The sequence below is a fragment of the Taudactylus pleione genome, unplaced genomic scaffold (assembly GCF_031769625.1).
Source record: "Taudactylus pleione unplaced genomic scaffold, aTauple2 ptg000089l, whole genome shotgun sequence".
NCBI classification, from domain to species: Eukaryota; Metazoa; Chordata; class Amphibia; order Anura; family Myobatrachidae; genus Taudactylus; species Taudactylus pleione.
Window position 1 is genome coordinate 8,990,796 of NW_028284491.1, and position 21,174 is coordinate 9,011,969.

A 21,174-nucleotide genomic window follows, 5' to 3' on the forward strand; every position below is an offset into this window, starting at 1 on the left:
GACATCCCCAAGGTATCCTGTGGATACCCTATGGACCCTGAAGTAGAAAATATGAGATATGGGAAGAACTTACCCTTGTTATCTCTATTTCTACGAAGCCCATAGGGTTCCACAGGACTCCCGCCCTGTCGCACCTGTGCTGCAGATGGGCTTTGCTCTGGTCACCGGTTTTCCGTCTCCCTCTGGTGAGAATGTGATTCTTGTATGTGTCCAGATCTTTGTTCTCTCTCTTCCTTCTCCTCCTCCTGCCTATGGCTTGGTAACTAACTGAGGTGCCTTGGCCCGGGGGCGGGGTATAGGAGGGGGACCTAGTGCATCCTGGGAGGCTGAAAGCTTAACTCTTTGGTGCCCTGCGACTGACGTCACACCTATACCCCAAGGTATCCTGTGGAACCCTATGGACTTCGTAGAAATAGAGATAACAAGGGTAAGTTCTTACCATATCTCATATTTTATGTCACCAGCGCCTGCACATGTAACACACAGCCAATCATGGGCTCTGGTGTATGTCTGCCGTTGTGTCACTGGGAAGTTGTACCCTAGGATGTCTAGTTCCCATGATTTCAGACACCATATAAATCTGGATAACAGGGCTTGTAGCACATGTAACACACAGCCAATCATGGGCTCTGGTGTATGTGTCTGCCTTTGTGTCACTGGGAAGTTGTACCCTAGGATGTCTAGTTCCCATGATTTCAGACACCATATAAATCTGGAGTAACAGGGCTTGTAGCACATGTAACACACAGCCAATCATGGGCTCTGGTGTATGTGTCTGCCTTTGTGTCACTGGGAAGTTGTACCCTAGGATGTCTAGTTCCCATGATTTCAGACACCATATAAATCTGGATAACAGGGCTTGTAGCACATGTAACACACAGCCAATCAAGGGCTCTGGTGTATGTGTCTGCCTTTGTGTCACTGGGAAGTTGTACCCTAGGATGTCTAGTTCCCATGATTTCAGACACCATATAAATCTGGAGTAACAGGGCTTGTAGCATTATTATAAAGTTATGAGTGTTACATATTTCATGTCACAAGAGTGTCTGACAAATAGCGCAGGAATAATTGCATCTCATCACAACCGACTGAACTATCAGTCATCTGTAATGAGTGCTGCACCCTGTCCTGCTTTGCAATTACCGCATGCTTCTGTTTGTAGCTAGGCCGCTAACACTACAATCCCATAACAAAAGGTACAAAAGTGAAATGACGGTGTTAATTAGAGAAATGATGCATCCTCACCATAGGAATGCATGGAAGAACGTGCCGAAATACGTTGTATATAAATGAAATGAACTGTAGTAATAAATCTCTCTAAGTAAAAAGAAGACGAAAACTCCACAGTAAATTGCTAAAATACATTATATGTCAGAGGCGGGCTTCAGCGATTAGATGTGTAAGAGCCTCTGGTGAAAGAGCTTTCGTCTTGTTGCCCATTGTGCAGCCCTTGTGTGAACTCCTGTTCATCCCTAATGTATTCTGCTGCAGAGCTCCTGTATCTGCTGTCAGCATCTGTTATCTTGTCATACGCCTACCATCTGCACATCTGCAGCAATAAATCTGTGGTATTTCACCTGTGTCATGGCAATTTTTTTTGTTTTGTATATATCATTCCATAACATTCCTGTCCATGCCACATAAAATACCAGGAATGCCAGGACCATGTGGTGTGTTCATTCATTTCATACTGATTTATTTATTGTGTCTCTGCCTCCAGGATTTTGCCCCTTTCTGAAGATCTACCAGTCCATGCAGCTCGTCTACACCTCCGGAATCTAGTAAGTTCAATTTCTGGAACTCAACTAGTTTGATTGTGGTGTTTTAAGTGTATCATTGCTGCTAACCCTCTCCCCTCTCCTTTCTTCCTGTAGCTTAAGCCTCGGAGATGGCACGGGTCAGAAACGTCAGCTGTGCATTAGCTTGGAGCCAGCTTTGCTCCTTAAAGGTGACATCATGGTAGGTACTAGTATGAGGTAGATACAAGTTTACGCTAATATTAAGGCATTGGGAATATAACATTTGCAGAAATATTTTTAAGTAATAAACCCTCGATAATAGGAAAATCACATAATCTGTAGCTTTTGCACTGATAACAGCTGTGCATTCTGGCAGCAGAAGTGGCACAAACACCCTTATTCACGGTCGCTGTTGAATTATCAACTCTGGTTTCCTAGAAAGTTATAAATATGGTTATTGGTTTGCACGATGAAAAATCCATTTTAGACATCATACCACCGTTAATATTTCAGCCTATTTAGCTACCTATTCTAACATTCGCCTGAACCTACATGTAAGGCTCGCATCTAATCCGATGAAGCGGGCTGTGACACACACGTAATGCGTCTTTTGATACGTCTTTGGTAGTTTCAAATCCTGCATGATCAATACCAATCAATCGGGATTCAATCAGCAATCCACGTTTCAATGTAATTTGCATAAGTAAAATAAAAATTTTAGCACTACCCAATGCTGGTGTGTATGTTAATTCACACAAGAACTCAAACTCGGAGCCTAAAAACCTAAACTGTTAGGAGGGGAGATGTACTAAGCTCTGGAAAGTGATAAACAACCAGCCACTCAGCTCCTAACTGTCATGTTACAGGCTGTGTTTGAAAAATGACATTTAGGAGTTGATTGGTTGGTAGTGCCTTGAGGATCATAGGGAACCACTACCCTATATAGTTAAAATACTTTCGTATAAGTTCACATGCAATGTAAACCCCCCATCCCTTCCTACCCAGACTCGGAGAGTTCTCTGTCCTCGAAGCAGTGATGGTGGTAGATGTTGCTTCTCTCCTCCATACCCGAGGTCCCCTCCCCGCTCCCCACCTCCCTTCATTCTAACTTTACTTATTTAGAAGCAGCCATGGGAATGACACAGCTCCCCAATCACTGTGAGAGACTGAGATGTGGTCCCAAGCTGTGGCCGCTATGGAACATGATCTGCTCTTCTACATAGCAGTGACCTAAAGATAATATTGTGCTACTCTAATAGCAAATATCTGTATGTGTTTGTCACAGGTGAAATGCTATCACAAGCGATGCAAGCCTCACGAGAGAGAGGTGCTCTTCAGACTGCAGTTTCATACATGTACGATCCATAACACACATCTGTGCTTCAGTAAAGACCAGCTGGACTGCGCCAACACAGGTAAGATTACAATGTACTCCGAGACAGCTGTCTGTCATATGCTGAATAATAAGAGTTGTGTGATTGGATAGGTTCCCGGCAATGATTTAGGAGTAACAAGAAGATACACTGGTGGTCTTTTCTGCAATCGTGTTGTTGCTAGTATGTTTATAACAGGATATCCTTTAGTATAGATTGTGAGGCCTTCATAGCTGGGCATCTTAGGATGTCACTGAGCTAGATTTAAAGATGTTACTATTATTATTCACTTTGTCTTTCATGTAAGCCAGGCCCAGCTAATGTTCTGTGTGATATGTTTACCCATTCAGGATTGTCAGCATTTGAATCCAGTTTACAGGGCCCTGCTGCTATGCATATGCTTCTCTCCATGTTCCTACATCTAGAACAATGCTCTTGAATAGAAGTTGACCCCTGAAGAGTAGCATAATAGAATTGTCTAATTAGTATTAATGCAAAGTGGTAGATGGAGAAGATTCCTGTGCCATGAACAGTAGTGGCTAGTGGTCAGAATTCTCCAACAAACTCCACTTATACCCAAATATAAGAAACCTATATTCATGTGTGAGTATAAGCCAGCTTTCCATCACATGCTGGATGATCTCTGCGTCTGTTTGCGCAAACCAAAATCGCCTCCTTGCACTATAACATTCCTGCCCTGTTCTCTACCACAATCATCTCTCCCACAATGCCCTGCATCCCTTTGTCAACAAAGCTTGTCTTAAAGAAAACTTTCAACCAGTAGAGCTCCTTCTCTTTGGTGACAGTGGCTAGCACTTCTTCTGAGTGCCACAGTGTTCTTGCTGCCATGCTCCTGTACATGGGGTCATTGCTATACAGCCACAAACGGAATACATTACATCTAACAGTGATAAGGATTGCTGGCAGTGTATATGTACGACAGGTGATCATTGAGCAAAAGCAGGCTTGGGTTGATACTGGAGTTGAGTGAAGGAGGGTGCTTTATGATGGTTTCATGGGACATAAAGGTTGCTTTCCGAAAGACACCTGGTTGTATAATGATCCGCTATGACAACATGATGGGTCTACATTTTGACATGATGATAATACATGTTGGTATGATAAGTGGTGGTGCACACAATCAGACTGGGTTATAAAGGGCCCACTGAGGAATGCAGTGGTAGGGGACCATGCTTATGGGGTGTGGCCAGCCACCAGAGGGTTGTGGCCAACCACCACAGAGGTACTTGGCCAACCATTAGAGAGGTCATAGGGGTCTATTCATGAAGCAGAGAAGAGACCTGTTTAGCTGAAATCAGGTTTCTTCTCTGCTTCATGCACTTCATAGAGCAAGTTACCGTGGTGAAGTTTATTATTTCTCCAGCGGTGTACCCGCTCCATGCCTGCATCGCATCGCCATACTTTTGTATGGAGAGTGCGACTCACAAAAGAATGGAAATCTCAGCTTTCCGTTCCTCTACTGTGTACAGATTCGCCATCTGAGGATGGTGTAATTAGTACCGCAAGCCGAACAGAGCAGGGAAGTTGCATACCTCCCTGCTCTCTGTCCGACACTCGGCGCTGGCTCCACCCCCTTTTGCCCAGTGTCCTTTGCTGCTCTAAGACGCCGGCGCATGCGCAGTGAGAATACAGATATATGTCTGTATTCTCACTGTGTCCAGGGATCGCAGAGGGGCTGGATAGCACATGAAGACGTCAAAGAGGTAAGTATACATGAATGGCTACTAAACTTCACTATATATCGCATTGATGTGATGATATATAGTGATAATTATTGTGAGCCACTTCTTGTTCTTTATGAACAGACCCCATAGTTTCCCTGCAAAGAACAGGACCCCTTTATAAAGGAAGGAACAGGGGTGTGTCGGGAACTGACAGGAGAGCTAATTTTTATGTAGGTTACCTAGAAACGAACCATGCACCCAACTTCATCTCTGGTCCTGCTCCACCAAGATACTGACTCTCTAGTAATGTAAATTTCAGTGTACAGTCAGAAACCTGACCCCTAGTAGAGGCGGCGGGGCCCTCAACCAGTTGGACCCACTAGGGATTTCTCCTGTACACCTTGTGGGCCATTCTGACTCTGGTGTAACGGTAGAAATTGTCATGATGGCCTACAATTACCTCATGAGGCTACGTGGAGACAAAGTTAAGCTGTATTGTGCCAGGGTGGAGCTAAATTGTATGGTGTGGAGGTCTAGTGGCATAATGACACTATAGGATTTCATGAAGAAGTTGCATGATGGCATTATGAGCTTGTTCTCTGGTGCAATTATGTGGCTGTCTAAAGTTAAAACGTCAGTGTCCTGGTCATTGCTATATATATATTACGGTTACAGCACCGGTACAGGAGCCGCCCTGGGCTTGTTTCGCTCAGGCGTTAACAGCTTTAGTGGGCCAGTTAGCTCCGCAGCCTGCGTTTACTCCGATGGGTTTGTCCCAGCAGTCTGTGGTGTCGTCACCCATGCAGGGGTTCCCACGACAATTGGTGGTACCCCACAGTCTCCCTATTTCCCCGCTCCCGGGTTCTCAGGAGCCAGCGTGGGTTAACTCCCTGACGAGTTCTGTACAGCACTTGTCGGATGTGTTGCAAGGGGAGTCTGTGATGCGGCCTCATAAAAGGCCGGTGGCATCTCTGTCCGCTCCTTATGAGGATGACGAAGGGACGTCTGATGATGGGGAGATTCTGGATCCTTACGATCAGGAACCTCTCCATACTAAGGACGCTGATGCTAAGTCCAAAGTATATATTCCTGGACTTATTCGGGCGGTCCACACAGCCTTGGTGATTGAGGACGAAGTTCCCCCAGCGGCTAAATCTAAGTATGCCTTTTTCAAAGATGTGAAGGGCGGTGCCACAGTCTTTCCTCTTTCGGGTCAGTTGGTGGACCATTTAGAGGAGGCGTGGAAACAACCTGGCAAAAGATACCAGCCGCAGAGACGCCTGGCGGTGGCTTATCCGTTCGCGGATAATTATTTTGCTAAGTGGGAATCCCCTCCACAGGTGGATTCTCACGTGACCCGTCTTGTCCGTAGTGCCACATTGCCGATGCCATCCATGTCCTCCCTTAAGGATGCTACGGACCGCAAGGTAGAAATCTGCCTGAAGTCCGCTTATTCCCTTGCAGGGGGGGCAGCACGGCTGGCTATGGCCATTTGCTGGGTTGCCAGAGCGATGGAGCGCTGGGCGGATTCATTAGAGGCTTCTTTTGAATCCGACTGTCCGGCCGAACAGGCGGAGTTGATTGGCAATCTCCATGATTCGGCCACCTACATCAACGAGGCGGCTCTAGACATTAGTACTCTGGTGTCTAGAATTTCTTCAGCAGCGGTAGCTGCTCGTCGCACCTTGTGGCTGCGATCCTGGAAGGCGGACGCAGATTCCAAGAAAGGTCTGGAGGATGGTGTAATTAGTACCGCAAGCCGAACAGAGCAGGGAAGTTGCATACCTCCCTGCTCTCTGTCCGACACTCGGCGCTGGCTCCACCCCCTTTTGCCCAGTGTCCTTTGCTGCTCTAAGACGCCGGCGCATGCGCAGTGAGAATACAGATATATGTCTGTATTCTCACTGTGTCCAGGGATCGCAGAGGGGCTGGATAGCACATGAAGACGTCAAAGAGGTAAGTATACATGAATGGCTACTAAACTTCACTATATATCGCATTGATGTGATGATATATAGTGATAATTATTGTGAGCCACTTCTTGTTCTTTATGAACAGACCCCATAGTTTCCCTGCAAAGAACAGGACCCCTTTATAAAGGAAGGAACAGGGGTGTGTCGGGAACTGACAGGAGAGCTAATTTTTATGTAGGTTACCTAGAAACGAACCATGCACCCAACTTCATCTCTGGTCCTGCTCCACCAAGATACTGACTCTCTAGTAATGTAAATTTCAGTGTACAGTCAGAAACCTGACCCCTAGTAGAGGCGGCGGGGCCCTCAACCAGTTGGACCCACTAGGGATTTCTCCTGTACACCTTGTGGGCCATTCTGACTCTGGTGTAACGGTAGAAATTGTCATGATGGCCTACAATTACCTCATGAGGCTACGTGGAGACAAAGTTAAGCTGTATTGTGCCAGGGTGGAGCTAAATTGTATGGTGTGGAGGTCTAGTGGCATAATGACACTATAGGATTTCATGAAGAAGTTGCATGATGGCATTATGAGCTTGTTCTCTGGTGCAATTATGTGGCTGTCTAAAGTTAAAACGTCAGTGTCCTGGTCATTGCTATATATATATATTTCAGAAATGTCCAATTAAATGTACATGAAATATGGTAAGAAGGTCCCTAATTTCAATCCTAGAAAAAGAAATTTTGAGATTTGGTATTAAGTTTAAAGACTATAAACTTTATAGGACATAGAGACTTTATAGGACATAGAGACTTTATAGGCATATTATAGTGAATATGACAGGGAGAGAGGATTTAAGCGTTTGATCCATTTACCCACGAAGGGTGTGAGTTGCCATTGCCGGCGTTTTAACCCTTCACGACTTGTTCATTTTTTTACGCAGCCATATGAGGCTGTGAGCAGTTTTGAGCAAGTTCAGGCTGCCGTAAAGTGTGGCTGTTGCAGCTCTAAGTCGCACCTGCGGTTTAATTGCAGATAATTGGATTTACCCCTAAATGTTAAATAGAACTTTGACTGAAACTGTATACTTAAGTCATTAATGCTAACCCCATCTAGTCTTATAATATTATTTACTGGTCTAACATTGATGGTATAAAGCGTATCCTCAAGTGCATTGCCAGTGGTTGGCCTTTCCCATATTCCTTGTCCTTCCTTTTCTCCAAGATGACAAATTCCCAGATGATGCAGCTGTGGAATTTATATTTTCCTCTGGACAAGACAAAGTTAAAGGTAAGAATGTCCCTGTATACATGTAGAATATTTCTTCTCGCAATGCCTGTATGTTATAGAGTTTAGTTCTGCCCCTCAAACCTGTCATTTTCTTTTGGCTCCAGAAGTGTCTTAGACCATTTACCACTCCTACGATATGTGCTCCTGCTGTATAAATGTTTACTTTTGTATTCCTATAGATGTTCCACTTTCTCATGAAACACAGCCATCTATTACTTAACCCCCAAAATTTTTGTATAACTGACCCCCACCTCATTTTATATCATACAAACACATCTGTCTCCCACCTACACAATACTCAGCTGCTACGTCTGCCGTCCTTCCTGTAGTCCACTTACTCCCCTCCTGTGTCTCTGTGTATCCCACATTAAAGGGCGAGAGGTATTCCGCAAAGATCCCAGCATTACAGTGGACTATGACATTACTGATCCATTAGTCCGTTTCGACTCGTATGAGAACCTCAACGTTCACTACGAGGACAGTCTGGAGGGTGAGTTTACCATATAAGCACAAAGCCATGTGGCTCTGTTAGTGTACAGCACGGGGATCTCTCTGGGAGAGAGACTTAGTGGATTAGTCACTACTATGAAATGATTAGCAAGTAAGCAACAGTCTCGTAGGTTTTTGTGGGTAACTTTACAGTGACCTAAAATTGCTGTGGGTTTTGTTTTAATACAATTATTTATTTTTTTAATGGTTACAAGTCTTTCATGTATATGTGACTAATGTTGGTGACTCGCTGAGAAAGGACACGGACCAGATGCATTAATGATTTAGTCTAGTCTGGGTTTGTACAAGCACTCCATAGTACAGAAACAGATATTATTAATGTAAGCTGTAATAAGAGCAAGTACATGCTGATGCTTTGTGTATGTTACAGGTAAAGTGCAACATACACAAAGCATTCTATAAAGTACTGAGTCTACACTTTACCTGTGACGCCAGTGATCAACTTTTAGGGGTAGATTTACTTTTAAAAAGGAAAATTTAATGTGTTTCCCAGAGCAACCACTCACATTCTAGGTTTCATTTACATTCAACAAAATTATAGCTATACTCTGATTGGTTGCTTTTGGCAACACCTCCACTTCCTTTTTAAAAGTTCCAGTGAATCTGCTCCTTGGGCCCTGATTTAGGGTTGGATGTAAGTTCATCTGCAGGGCACATACATTACAGTTAGAGGCCAATCACTGTATTATTGTGGAGATCCTAACTAGATATCTACACTCTTTGATACAATAATCTGATTAGAAGGATCCACCATTTTCAATAACATGTATGCAGATAATACTGCATTCAGTATAGGTGGAGCAGGCATACAGTCATGACGATGCCAATGATCACATTTAGCTGTATTATCTTAGTCCAGGCTAAATTCCTAGGGCTTTGTTGTATTTATCTTTTAATTCCACAAGGAATTGTTTATATATAGAAATTCGCATTTAAGGTACAGTTGGTATTAACAAATTAGAAATAACTACAAATTAAATGCACAGAAATACAAAAAATATTATAAGACCACTAATAGAAAGTTATTTTAAGAGTTGGTACCTTAAAAGTTACTATTTTGCATTGCGTCTAGTAATTCTGATTGCGTACCAAGAAATGAATACCTGTATTGCTCTCTATAATTCTATACTTGACCACAGTCAATCCTTGGGGTGTAGAATAAACAAGGATAGCATACACCAGCATTATGTGTTGGTGTCTTTCTGCTGTGTCACTGATCTGCAGACTTTATTTTATATTGATATTTTTATATCCCTTACAAGTCTTAAGCATTTACCATCATTGATTTTGAAATATTTTGTTATGTTTAGATCTCAATCACACTCGTGGGCCATTGGATGGCAGCCTGTATGCCCGTGTGAACAAGAAGAGCACACCTTTGGCATCTACTAATGGAAGCCCTGAGCAGCATGGGCGTCTTCTGTCCGTCAGCAGTGATTCTGGGCACTCCTCTGCGCCTACCGAGAGGTTGGAGGAGACTCCACAGAAATCTTTACCAACAGCAGCTGAGCAAGAAGACCTAAATAAACTTTTGGGTGGTTTTGGGGTCACTGTAAAACAGGAGGGAGAGCCACAGTACTCTCAGGTGCTGAAACATGAGCAAGCAGTGACACAAAATGGACATCAAAGACAAAAAATGGATGAAAGATCTCAAGATTTGCAGCATCGGGATCATTCGGAAGAGATAAATCGGAATATTCAGGCAAAGATGGCCAGAGAAGCAAGGCTCCAGTACTCACCTCAGTGGTCTGGAGTGTCTGATGAAGGAACATCCCAAAGTTTGCCCTTGACCTCCCCATCCTGGGAGGAGCAGAGAGAGTCATCTGGTGGTACTCCGTGGGAAGGCCAGAGAGATCATGAGGCCGCCATTCTGGAAGAAGAGATGGGTCAGTTTGGAAGCCTAGCTATGTATCCAGGAAGGAGGCCTTTATTATCTAGGCATTGTTCCTGCAGGATAGGGTATGCTGGTCCCAATATTGAGGGACCTCCTAACAGATCTTATTTCAGAGCAGAAGGCTTCCTCGATCCACGGGGTGCACCAGGAGCTAGTGCAGTGTTGCAAGGTGGTCACTATCCGGTGTTGTATGGTGATCAAGACAGAAGACGGTTGTACCGCTCATTGTCTGAAGGTCCCCAGCATTATCCCAACCAGACACAGAGCCCACCAAAGAGAGGCAGTTTGAGAGAAAATCGCCAATACATATGTCAACCTCCTCGTCATGAACACATTATGCCTCCAATGTGCCCCTGTTCTCACTGTCAAAGCACAGCTTGCTACCCTGTACCCAACATGTGGTCTCTGGAAGGAGGCAAAATGCCTCCAATGCAGCCTTTTCATCGAGGAGAGCTCCCATCACACTTGTCGCAGCCTTATGGGCAAAGTTTACAGCACAACCATGATATTGCACCTCCCTGCCAGATTCCACTGGATAAGATGCACTATGGATTCTCTATTCCACATGGTGAAGATTCTCTACATTTTACCCATTTCACTGACACTGGATATGGACATATTTACCCACATTTCCTGCACCCTTCATATCTCCCAACTAATTGCCCTCCTAATGGTTATGGTGCCTTATCCACATGTATGCCCACCTATAATCAACCTGGCGGTCAGTCGCCTCCAGGCTCAGTGTCTCCTATTGTTACCTCCAGTTGTGCCCCTAGGAGAATGAGTGGCGATACCTTGTCTGCAGGCAGCCCCGGTGAGCTAACACCTCCACAGCAACAAGGTGAGTAGTGTGCGACAAAACTCTTATTACTTATATTATATGTTCAGTCATTAGTTTGCATGTCACTTTTGTGAGCTAAAATGAACTTTCAACCACAGAAATGGTCTCATGTCTTTAGTCTTAAGGTGGGTACACACCTGAAAGATATATCTGCAGATCGAGTGATAGAAGCAGGATTGCGTAGAAGCAGGAGTTTTAACACCTGTAGGAACTTGACCTAAATGTTTCCACAAGTTTGGTAATTTTTATCGACCCTCTTGCGTTACTTGGTTTCAGCCCTGTATCGACCACTGATTAATAGAAAACAAGTATGTTTGTGACGCAATTTTTAAAAGGAAATACCCTATATTTGTGTTTTCATTATTTTTGCTATCTGTAAACATGGACATGTGCTACTTTGGCAGATATTGCATTGTGTTCTCCCATAAGGAACCTCCACAATTCTATTAGATTATGGAAAAGGGTTTAATTTTCAAAGTTTACATTTTAGGTGACATTTTTAAACATAAGAAGGAGTGTTACGATATTGATGGCTGAGACCCCATTAAACTGATTAATAGAGCAAGGATTCAAGGATAATTCAATGGTGCTTTAAATAGCGAGAAAGTGGGACAGCATGAAAATAGATAACATATGATTAGGAATATGGTGAATTGAGGGAAGGATGAAAGAAACTCCTTAATCACTAGGTGACTTGGGCTAAACCAACATACTACTTGGTATGGGCTAAACCACTGGATGTGACAGCTGTAAGGCGAGGATATAGTGAGAACATATTAAATCTATGGTGGCCTGAAGGCTATCTTAGCTAATTACTGGAAATGAAACGTTCCAAGAAGTTAAAAATAATACTGTAAGGAGGCAATGTAGCTCTAAGAAAAATGGGCAGGACACTTACAAATGAAATATTAAAACGGGTTTGGGCAGCACTTGGCAGCCAGATCACACATTAGCCACTGAAGCTGTTACATGTTGTGTAAAGTGTGTTGCAGTTCTCACAGACCATTAACTTACAACCCAGGGAGTGTTTAGTACTATAGATTATAAACTTGTGAGCAGGGCACTCTTATCCTCTGTCTGTTATTATTACCCAGTTTTGTTTTACTACTGTTTTGTTCCCTATTGTAAAGCGCAACAGAATAGGGGAGTTCTAGAGAGAGTCGTCCAGAGCCCAAGTACTGGGGGGTGTGGACAAATCTGGGAAGGCCACGCCCGCTCACACCAAAATAATATAGCACCGTGAGTGCTGTATTGGGCCGCTGAGAGCTGCAAAAGGGGTGGCGTGTGGCACAGAACTGGGTACCTTAGTACCTACTCCTGCCCAGTCATGGTCCCTGGGGGAGGGGCTGAGCTACTGCAAAGGGGGACAATGACCATTTCCTTCAGCTGTTCACTGTGACCATACTGTGCCGCCCACTGCAGCGCTGCTCATGGGGACAAATGTCCCCTTCAGCAACTGACCGGTGACCCCACCGGGCCCCTCCAGCAAGCCCTTAGTGCTATATAAATGAATGATGATAATAGCATAACCATTAATGACTGATTTATTAATAATATAATGCAATTTCCCGGTGTACAGTGATCCCAGAAGTATATAAATGAAGTGGCCTATAGTCATACTTGCCTACACTCCCGGAAGTCGCTGGAGGCTCCCGGTTTTTCGGGTAGCCCCCCCCCCCCCCCCCCACCTCCGGAAGTCTAGACAGATCTCCCGCATCCTGCCCGGGGAATTTGCGGGTCCGTAGGGAGGGGGCGAGGCTAAATGATGCAAATCGCATTGTTTAGCCCCACCCCCTCTTTGCGGACATGCGAGTTGCGACTATCTGGGAAAGGGGTGGGGTATGATGTCTACATCCCGGCCCCGCCCCCCGATCTGGCCATCAGCAGCAGCTCTCTTGGAGAGAGACTCTTCAAAGTCAGTAAGTATGCCTACAGTAAATATAAGGAGACAGGCAGATCTTGCATAGGCTAAAGTTAGAGGGTGTAATTGAAAAAGATGTCTTTTCGAAGCAAAAGCTAAAACAAAAGGGCAAATTTGCACTTTGGCAAAACCATGCTGCACTGCAGGGGGTCAGTTCTAAAATGTGCAGAAAGATTTACAGTTGAGAGGGGCGAGTCCTTGCTGAACTCTAAATTGCAGTGTAAAAATAAATGTGTCCAGTATTTGTGGATTAAGCTGCATACACACAGTACGATCTGTACCACCAATGACTTGAAAGATATCTACATGCAAAAGCAGCCAGTATTTACCATGTGTGTATGTATTGCACCTCTTGCATTGCATCATGGTTTCTCCAGATACAAATTAACTTTTTTTTTTGTTCCAAACTGTGACTCGCAATGAATGAATGAGGACCATATTAAATTTGAAGCGCAAAGTCAGAGGCTAGACTTTTCGCCGTCATCGGAGGTTTTGCTGGCAAAAAAGTATCGCGTGCATCACCGCGTATCCCTGTATTCAATTGTAAATGTGCGAAGACGGGACCCGGCGAATCTGAAATCGGCAAAAAATTCTGACAGTTTTGGGGAAATCAGCCTGACAGCCCCCTAAAGATGCTCTGACATGGGGCTTTACTATGGGTACCTTCGAATAGCCCTGTTAAAGGTATTTGGGCTTTTTAAGTGGTGTCAATAGGTGCTATTTAGCGTCATTGAGCAAGTGGTGAAGAAGAGGATTTTGCAACATTTTTTGGGGTAATTAAGTAGTCCCATCAAATTTGGGGTACATGAAAATGGGTGCAAGCATAGTTGTAAATTACAAAAAAAAAAAAATCTTTAAAGTGCATCAAAAAACGCACCTTCAGCAAGCATCTGGAAGCAAAAAAAAACCTCCCCCATACTTACAGACCCCCCAAAGGCTATTTCGCCAGTGTTTGAAGTTGTACCCCCACTTTGATATTTTTATTGCCCATTTTTTTTCAAAGTGCTTTTTTTGGGGTGTCCTTTGTGTATTTTTTTGCGTTTTTGGACGCAGTTAGCGTCCAGGGGGGTGTCCAAAGGGTACAGGGTGGTTTTTGCATCGGCGAAAAGACGCTAAAATTGAATACGGGGATAAATGAAATCGGCGAAAAACTAAGTCATCGGCGAAAAAGTTTTGCTAAAAACGGATTTTCGCTCCAAATTGAAAACGGCCCTAAGCCGTGGCACTGGTGTTTAACAATGGGGTATAACGTCTAATTTATTGGAGGAAAGAGAGAAGAAATAGTGGGAGTCCAGATTCTCTCAGAAGGTTGTGTAAATATCTGATTAGTGGTGAAATTACAGTTCTGCAGAGGAAAATCACTCTATTTAGCTATAATGGGTATCAGAGTTAAAAGAGGTATCTATGGTGAATCAGCAGCTTACTCATTTACTCCATAAACCAACTAACATGACTGCTGGAAATTTCCTCTCTTCACTTTTCCCACTGTGTCAGAGTCCAGTTAGACATTTCTTTTCCAAATGTAAGAGTTTGCCAAACCGTCTAACATTTATTTCTCTACTACAATATCAGTGAAGCTCTTGTTCCCTTTGGAGCGATGACAGAAACTACTGTAGATTGCCAATAGTGCCCTGCATAAAAGTCTGGCATGGATTCCGAAATCCTGGCACAGCACGTATTGCACAGCTAAACTTGGTGGCTGGGGCTAAGCTACAGCACCCCTAAAGTCACTCTGCTTTAGCCGGCTGTATAATAGGTGTAGTCACTGCTAGTGGGGTTTTAATTACTGAAACTGTTACACACTTAATCATGAATCATAAGAAAAATATGTGTTTTATGGCTTTTGTGCATAAATAGTAATTCCTACCAAACTTATACACTTTCACTCCCTATATGGAAACTGTGCTCCCCCTACTGTAGTAATGGTATATTTTACAGTCCAGCTGTAAACACTACTTTACTAGCATAATACCCATCCTAGGGGACCCCACAGTTCAGCAGAAGTCGCATGGAGCCTTCGGAATAAAGCCCTTCGCAAAGCGGGAAGTACAGACATGGGGAACATCTTTAGGTAGGGATATTTAAATATTATTTACACTTTATTGACTTTTGAATTTGATGTCCCCATGTACATTAGTATTACATTATTATCTTTTATTTATATGGTGCCACAAGGGTTCATTAGTGGGTGACTGGTGGTGAGGGAATTTTGACGCAGCTCGCATCATACCTAGTGCAGTTGTGCTGTAGGAATGTGGTCACTGGAGACAGCTCTGTCTCCTTTGGTCACTCAAGGCTCCCTTCATCTCCTTGGAACTGTGGGCCTGATTCAGACCCGGTCGCAAGCGCTGAGCGCTCGCAAACGGGTCGATTGTGGCCCAGAGCTCATGCGCACGACGGAGCCGGCTCCGTCGTGCGCCAGACCCGGATAGCAACGGGCAAACCGTCGCTCCGGGTCTCGCAACAAAGGGGGCGAGCTGTCGATGTTGAGTGACAGCTCGCCCCCTTTGGTGGGCGGGCTGGGGGGTGGCTGCCCAAACGGAGGCGTTCCCATGAGAACCCCTGTCGTTTGGGGGCGGCCCCACTGACATCACAAGTGATGTCAGTGGAGAGCTTCCGGCTCTGTTAGAGCTGAAAGCTCTCTGGGGCTTGCGATAAACGAGACCCTACCACAAGGTTCTCGTCGCAAGCCCGATGGTCGCGATGGTCTTGACCATCGCAGCCATCATCATGGCCACTCACTGTAGCTGTGGGTGGTCACCCACAGCTATGTGAGCAGCCAGGAGGCCGTTCTAAAAAAAAAAAAAAAAAAAAGGCCCGGCCCTGATTCAGAGCGAGCACTCTGTCAGAGCGACCGGGTCTGAATCAGGCCCTGTGTGTGCACAGTGATGAGACTGCTGCAACCTTGGGGGTGTTGCCGCTACGGGCCCAGAGGTGAGGGTTGCTCAGCAATGCTGGGTCATTCTCCTGAGGCCTATTATCTGCTTTCCTGAGCATGCACAGTAAAGCCCCATTGATTATACATTTTTTGTATAATCATTGATTATACTTTTGTTTTTGTCTGGAATATAAAGCAGACCTCCAATTGCGTAGCAAATAAATAAGACCTCCAATTTGGTACCTAGACTTCTAACAGGTGGCTAGTGTATGACTGATCTATAAACACAGTAGCTAGTGTATAGCTTTCTGTATCTATTTTCTCTAGCTACAGGAAAGCGGCAGATATGGGACCCAGCATTTCTAATATTTATAACACTGGACACAAGGGCCGTGACTAGGGGTGGGCAAGTGGTGCCTAGGGGGCAGGACAGTCGCTGCCCTGTAGCACTGTTTGGCATGCAGGGTGCCTGGAAATGCACTTTGTAGCCTAGAAAGTCGCCATATTGCCCTTTAAGCACTCTGCTTGCCCCTGGTCCTGGCGGTAAGCCGCTGCAGAACTGGTAGGAGCATCATAAGGGCTTCTCCTTGGTCCCGCCGTCACATGTTTGGTGGGCTAGGCCACCACAGGGCGCATTTTCAACCTGCTGGACACTCAGGGCCTGATTCAGAGCCGCTCGTAAGCTCTGAGCGATGTTCGCACAACTGCGCATGTGTATGGTTCGCAATGCGCATGCGCAAACCAGTCATTGCGGTCGGAAATCATGCGCTCGTAAAACAACGAGGGGCTGCTAATTTGATTGACAGAATATACCGTTTGTGGGTGGTAACAGGAAGGTGCTTGAAAACGGGGGAGTGGAGATCTGAACGCAGGCGTGCCTAACGGTAAAAAGGGCGTTTAATGGGAGTGCATAATTAGTAAAGGAGCGTCATTGACCACGTCACTTGGTTGTCTTTTAGCCTGAACTGCTCGCAGTGATAGCGGGCAGAAAATCCTACCACAAGCACTGCGAGCAGTTCAGATGCTTTTCGATGTTCCCGATTAATTTAATAAATAACGGAGATGACGTGTGATGCGAACGGCAAAGGGGCATCTTTACAAAATAGCGAGCGCATTTTTCGGACGTTCGCTCAGACATAGAGGCGTCAACACACCGCAAAGAGCGAGCGCTCAATTTAAATATCCGGCCCCTTTTTAAGAACGAGCGGCCGCAAATAGCGGCCGGCTCTGAATCAGGCCCTTAGTCTGTCACTCTTGTGTTCCATCTTTGGAGACATATTTTTTTACAGACGTGTGTGAGTTTCTCCAAGTGCCAACTTGTCCTAGCAGCCATTAAAATTGGCTATGACTGGGTTTTCAGGGACCTGTACTTGGTAAGTTAAAAACATTTCTTGTAATAGTAACATTACTAATCCAGTACCCACTCCAGTTGTGTCGGAAATAGTTATCAGCACAGTGCTGTGTTTTGCTAAGAGTGTGGCCAATATAGGGCTGGCAGGTAGTATTGCTGGGAGACCCCACACTGGTAAAATTTAGTGCTGGTTGTGAAAAATTTGGTGGTCCCCATGCTCTTTGCCTCCATCCCCCCTTTTTATCTAGTGCTGTTTTCCATTTGGGGGAGCACTGATTTTTTTACTATTATTTATTTATTAAAGTTGCCACAAACAGGCTGTATTATCGGCAATGTGTGAGAGATACGCCCAAAGCGGGTCACCAGCAACTTGGCGTCTAAGGCTGTTATTTATGGCAATTTGGTATCCAAATTTGCCGGGAACAAGTGTGCAGGGTATTACATTCTGGCTATGGCTATGGCATGCTTTTGTTGTTGAGTTTACCATTGTCCCTAATTTTCAGGGTTTTAGAGATCTCTTCCTGGAAATATTTGTCCCTGGAATTATCCCTGTTTTTTTGTGTTATCCAGCTGCTGAAGAACATTATTCTTTCTGCATGTTAGACACAATTCTTCCCATCTGTTATTATCTAGGCCTTTTAGACCTTCGAAAAAACATGACCCTATAGGGACAGTATCAGGAGTAACATGTATGGAGGCACTGGCTCAGCAGCTAATGGTCCTGGGAAGATATTTTACAATCCTGGTAACTAGGGAGAATCGTAAAACACTGATGCACAACACTCACTAGCTATAAGCAGGACAGATACAGGGGGAGAGAAGTAATATAGTAGTATGTCTGTCCCTGGCCTCTCTGTATCTATCTTGTTCAGGATCTTAATATGAGGTTGGGGACTTTCCCATTACGCCCCCCTGCAGCCACAGTAAGTATAACCCATCATCAGTGAGGTTAGACAGTCTGGCAGCAAATCATAATCAGATTGGGGGGGAGATGGGTTTCTGCAGGAGGGATGTGTCACAGAAAAGTGCTGTGGAAGAAATGTGTTGTGGGGATGACTGCGGCCTACTTTTAACCATGTTGATCTATATGACATCACTGCACATCGGTTTCTCTTTTTCTGTAGTTTTCAATGTACTTTACATTTTTATGCCAATTCTGTTTTTTTTGCAGCCTAGTTAAGCACAACTTCTACAAAACATATTTAATATAAATGAAGGCATGTTTCAGTCAGGCTTTCCCAGTATTTGGTCAACTTGACGTGCTGACACATACCCTCAGCCTTGGGTGTACTGGAGAAATGAAATAAATGTATCTTTTTTTTTTTTTTTCCTATGTGTAGCACAAAATGAGATGGAGAAAGTTATATGCACATTTGTGTGACACATATCTGTCTCTGGTAACCAAAACCAGGATTCACTAAAGCCTTAAAGGAGTGAAGGATGGCCGTGAGACGCCTCATAGGGTTATAATAATGTAACTGTCTGACGGAATACAAACTATATTAAAGGATAATATACTCAGGACTAACATTTCCAAAGGTTATTTACCTGTGGTCCAGCATTCAGAATATTCTGCCAGATATCACATTATTATCTGTGTGCCCCTCTTGCTCCTGCATGCTTCCCACAAACGAGGATGACAGGAGTGAGGCAGCTGCTGTATGTCTGACTGACTTTACTTATCCTGCTCACCCAGGCCCAAATGTAGTATGGGAGTTGTGGGCTGCATTAAGAGTTTGACATTATAGCGGCAATGTGTTGGTTTTGCCTTAAAAAAAAAAAAAAAAAAATTCACTGGAAATCTAGCTGCTACATTGCCAAAATGTCCTCACTGCCTGCAACTCACAACATTTGGGCCACTGCCTCTTTTCACACAGGGAGAAAGTGGGAATGAGGGACGCAACGTCAGGAGCGCAGTAGACAAACTTGTACCAAGTGTCCGGCATTCAGGATATTCTACTGGTACATTACCTTTTTGCAGACCATGTAGTTGATAGGATTTACCAACCACAATTTAATTTTCAGTTTTGGGTAGAATTATGTTTTACTGTGATGAAAACCTTTGCTGATGAGAGGTTGTGTATGTTTTCTATTAGCATGTTTGTTGAATAAACCACGTAGGCTATGAAATATTCTGCAGAAAGCTCCATTTTATTCCCACATGGTGCCCTTTGCTGACAACGCCACATCTCATTAATTGGAGATTGTAATAATCACTCATTCTGGAGCTGCCGAGATCACTTACAAGTCCTATGGGCAAAAATTGTAGAACATTTTTCTGAAATCTAGTCCAGCTCCCACATTGAATAACGTTACCCAGTCATGGCTGCGCTGAAGATTGTTCAGTGTGATCTCCACAGCAATGACTTGGAGACGCTTAGGAGCTTCTGCACTCGCAGTCCCTATGCATTCCATGATATTGAGTTAGCTGTCCTGTAAGCCAGATGGAATATGCTCATGGAAAAGAACTTTTCTTATGTGTTTTGTCTGAGTAGATAATTATGTATGTATTGAACAGGTGTTACAGGCTAGAGTGACCCCACCATTTAGTAGGTAACATGGTATTATTAGTGGTATTATTAGTAATATACAAAGAGCCGTATTCAGTTTGAGCGGATCCGCGATACTTTTCCGCCTCCTGGACTTTTCGCCTACATCGCGTGTTTTGCAGGCGGAAAAGTATCACGCGCGTCCCCGCATATCCCCGTATTCAATTTGAAAGTACGTGAAAACAGGACCCGGCGACACTGAAACAAGCGGAAAGTGCTGTCAGATTTGGGGAGGTCAGCCTGACACCCCCCAAAAGATGCTCTGACATGGGGGTTAGCTATGGTTACCCCCGATTTGGCTTGCTGAAGGTGTTTGGTGTTTTTAAATGGGCTCAATAGCTGCTAACTAGCGTTTTTGTATAAGTGGTGCAGAATAGTATTCAGGAGGGTTTTTTTTTCAGAAAATTACTTATCCCAGCAAATTTGGGGTACTTGAGAATGGGGGCCAGCATATTTTAAAGTTGGTAACGTTAAGTTTAAAAAATCGTGAAAATCCACCTTCCGCAAGCCCCTGCAATGAAAAAAAACACATGGGACATACTTGGGGACCCCTCTAGAGTCTAGTTTGCTAGTTTTTAAGTTTGTCCCCCAGCATTTTTTTTGGGGTGTTTTTTTTTTCTTAATTTTGACGCAGTAACTTTTCCGGGTGGCCAGGAGCGCGTCCGATTTTTGGGAGCCTCCTGGCCATTCCGGGAGGGAAGGCGAGTATGGTTCAGGTATATCATATATTGATCTAATGTCAAACAGCGCAGAGAAATAGTGAGCAGTCAGGATACAGAAAATTGCTTCTTCATTTGCAAAAATAGCATTATATGATGCGTGAGAGATCTATACTTCCCATATATCCTTGGAACAAACACAAGTGAGTTGCAATTTGTTTATATTTATGATAGCTACTGTGTGGTGATCACTGTTCTATAAATATCTCCAAGACAAACCTATGTTCCCATAAAAGGCTTTACCTTGAATATTAGTAACTCATTTTGGACAGTAGTTGTCATAATATCAGCAAATGGTTATGTCTTAAACATTAGTAAGAGGTTACTCATTGACCATTAGTAACACATAATTGTCATGTTTATAGTTAAATAATAAACACTGTGTAAAATTGTATATTAATAATGCTTATAATAGGTAGCATATAGCAATGATGGTCTGCCTATGAAAAATAGCTCATAGCCTCTAAAAGTTCATAAGTATCATAGTAAAGGGGCTCAAAGCTGTCAGTA

General features: G+C 44.1%; 1 protein-coding gene across 1 annotated transcript in view; it reads left to right on the top strand.

Annotated features, from left to right (window-relative positions):
- TNS2 (tensin 2) overlaps positions 1 to 21,174 on the top strand; it is a 136,459-nt gene that overhangs the window by 96,236 nt on the left and 19,049 nt on the right. Inside the window, exons 13-18 of the mRNA XM_088469152.1 lie at positions 1,721 to 1,781; positions 1,875 to 1,959; positions 3,025 to 3,154; positions 7,936 to 8,001; positions 8,375 to 8,491; positions 9,822 to 11,246. Coding sequence (XP_088325278.1) covers positions 1,721 to 1,781; positions 1,875 to 1,959; positions 3,025 to 3,154; positions 7,936 to 8,001; positions 8,375 to 8,491; positions 9,822 to 11,246 — 1,884 coding nt within the window. The remainder of the gene's footprint in view (positions 1 to 1,720; positions 1,782 to 1,874; positions 1,960 to 3,024; positions 3,155 to 7,935; positions 8,002 to 8,374; positions 8,492 to 9,821; positions 11,247 to 21,174) is intronic.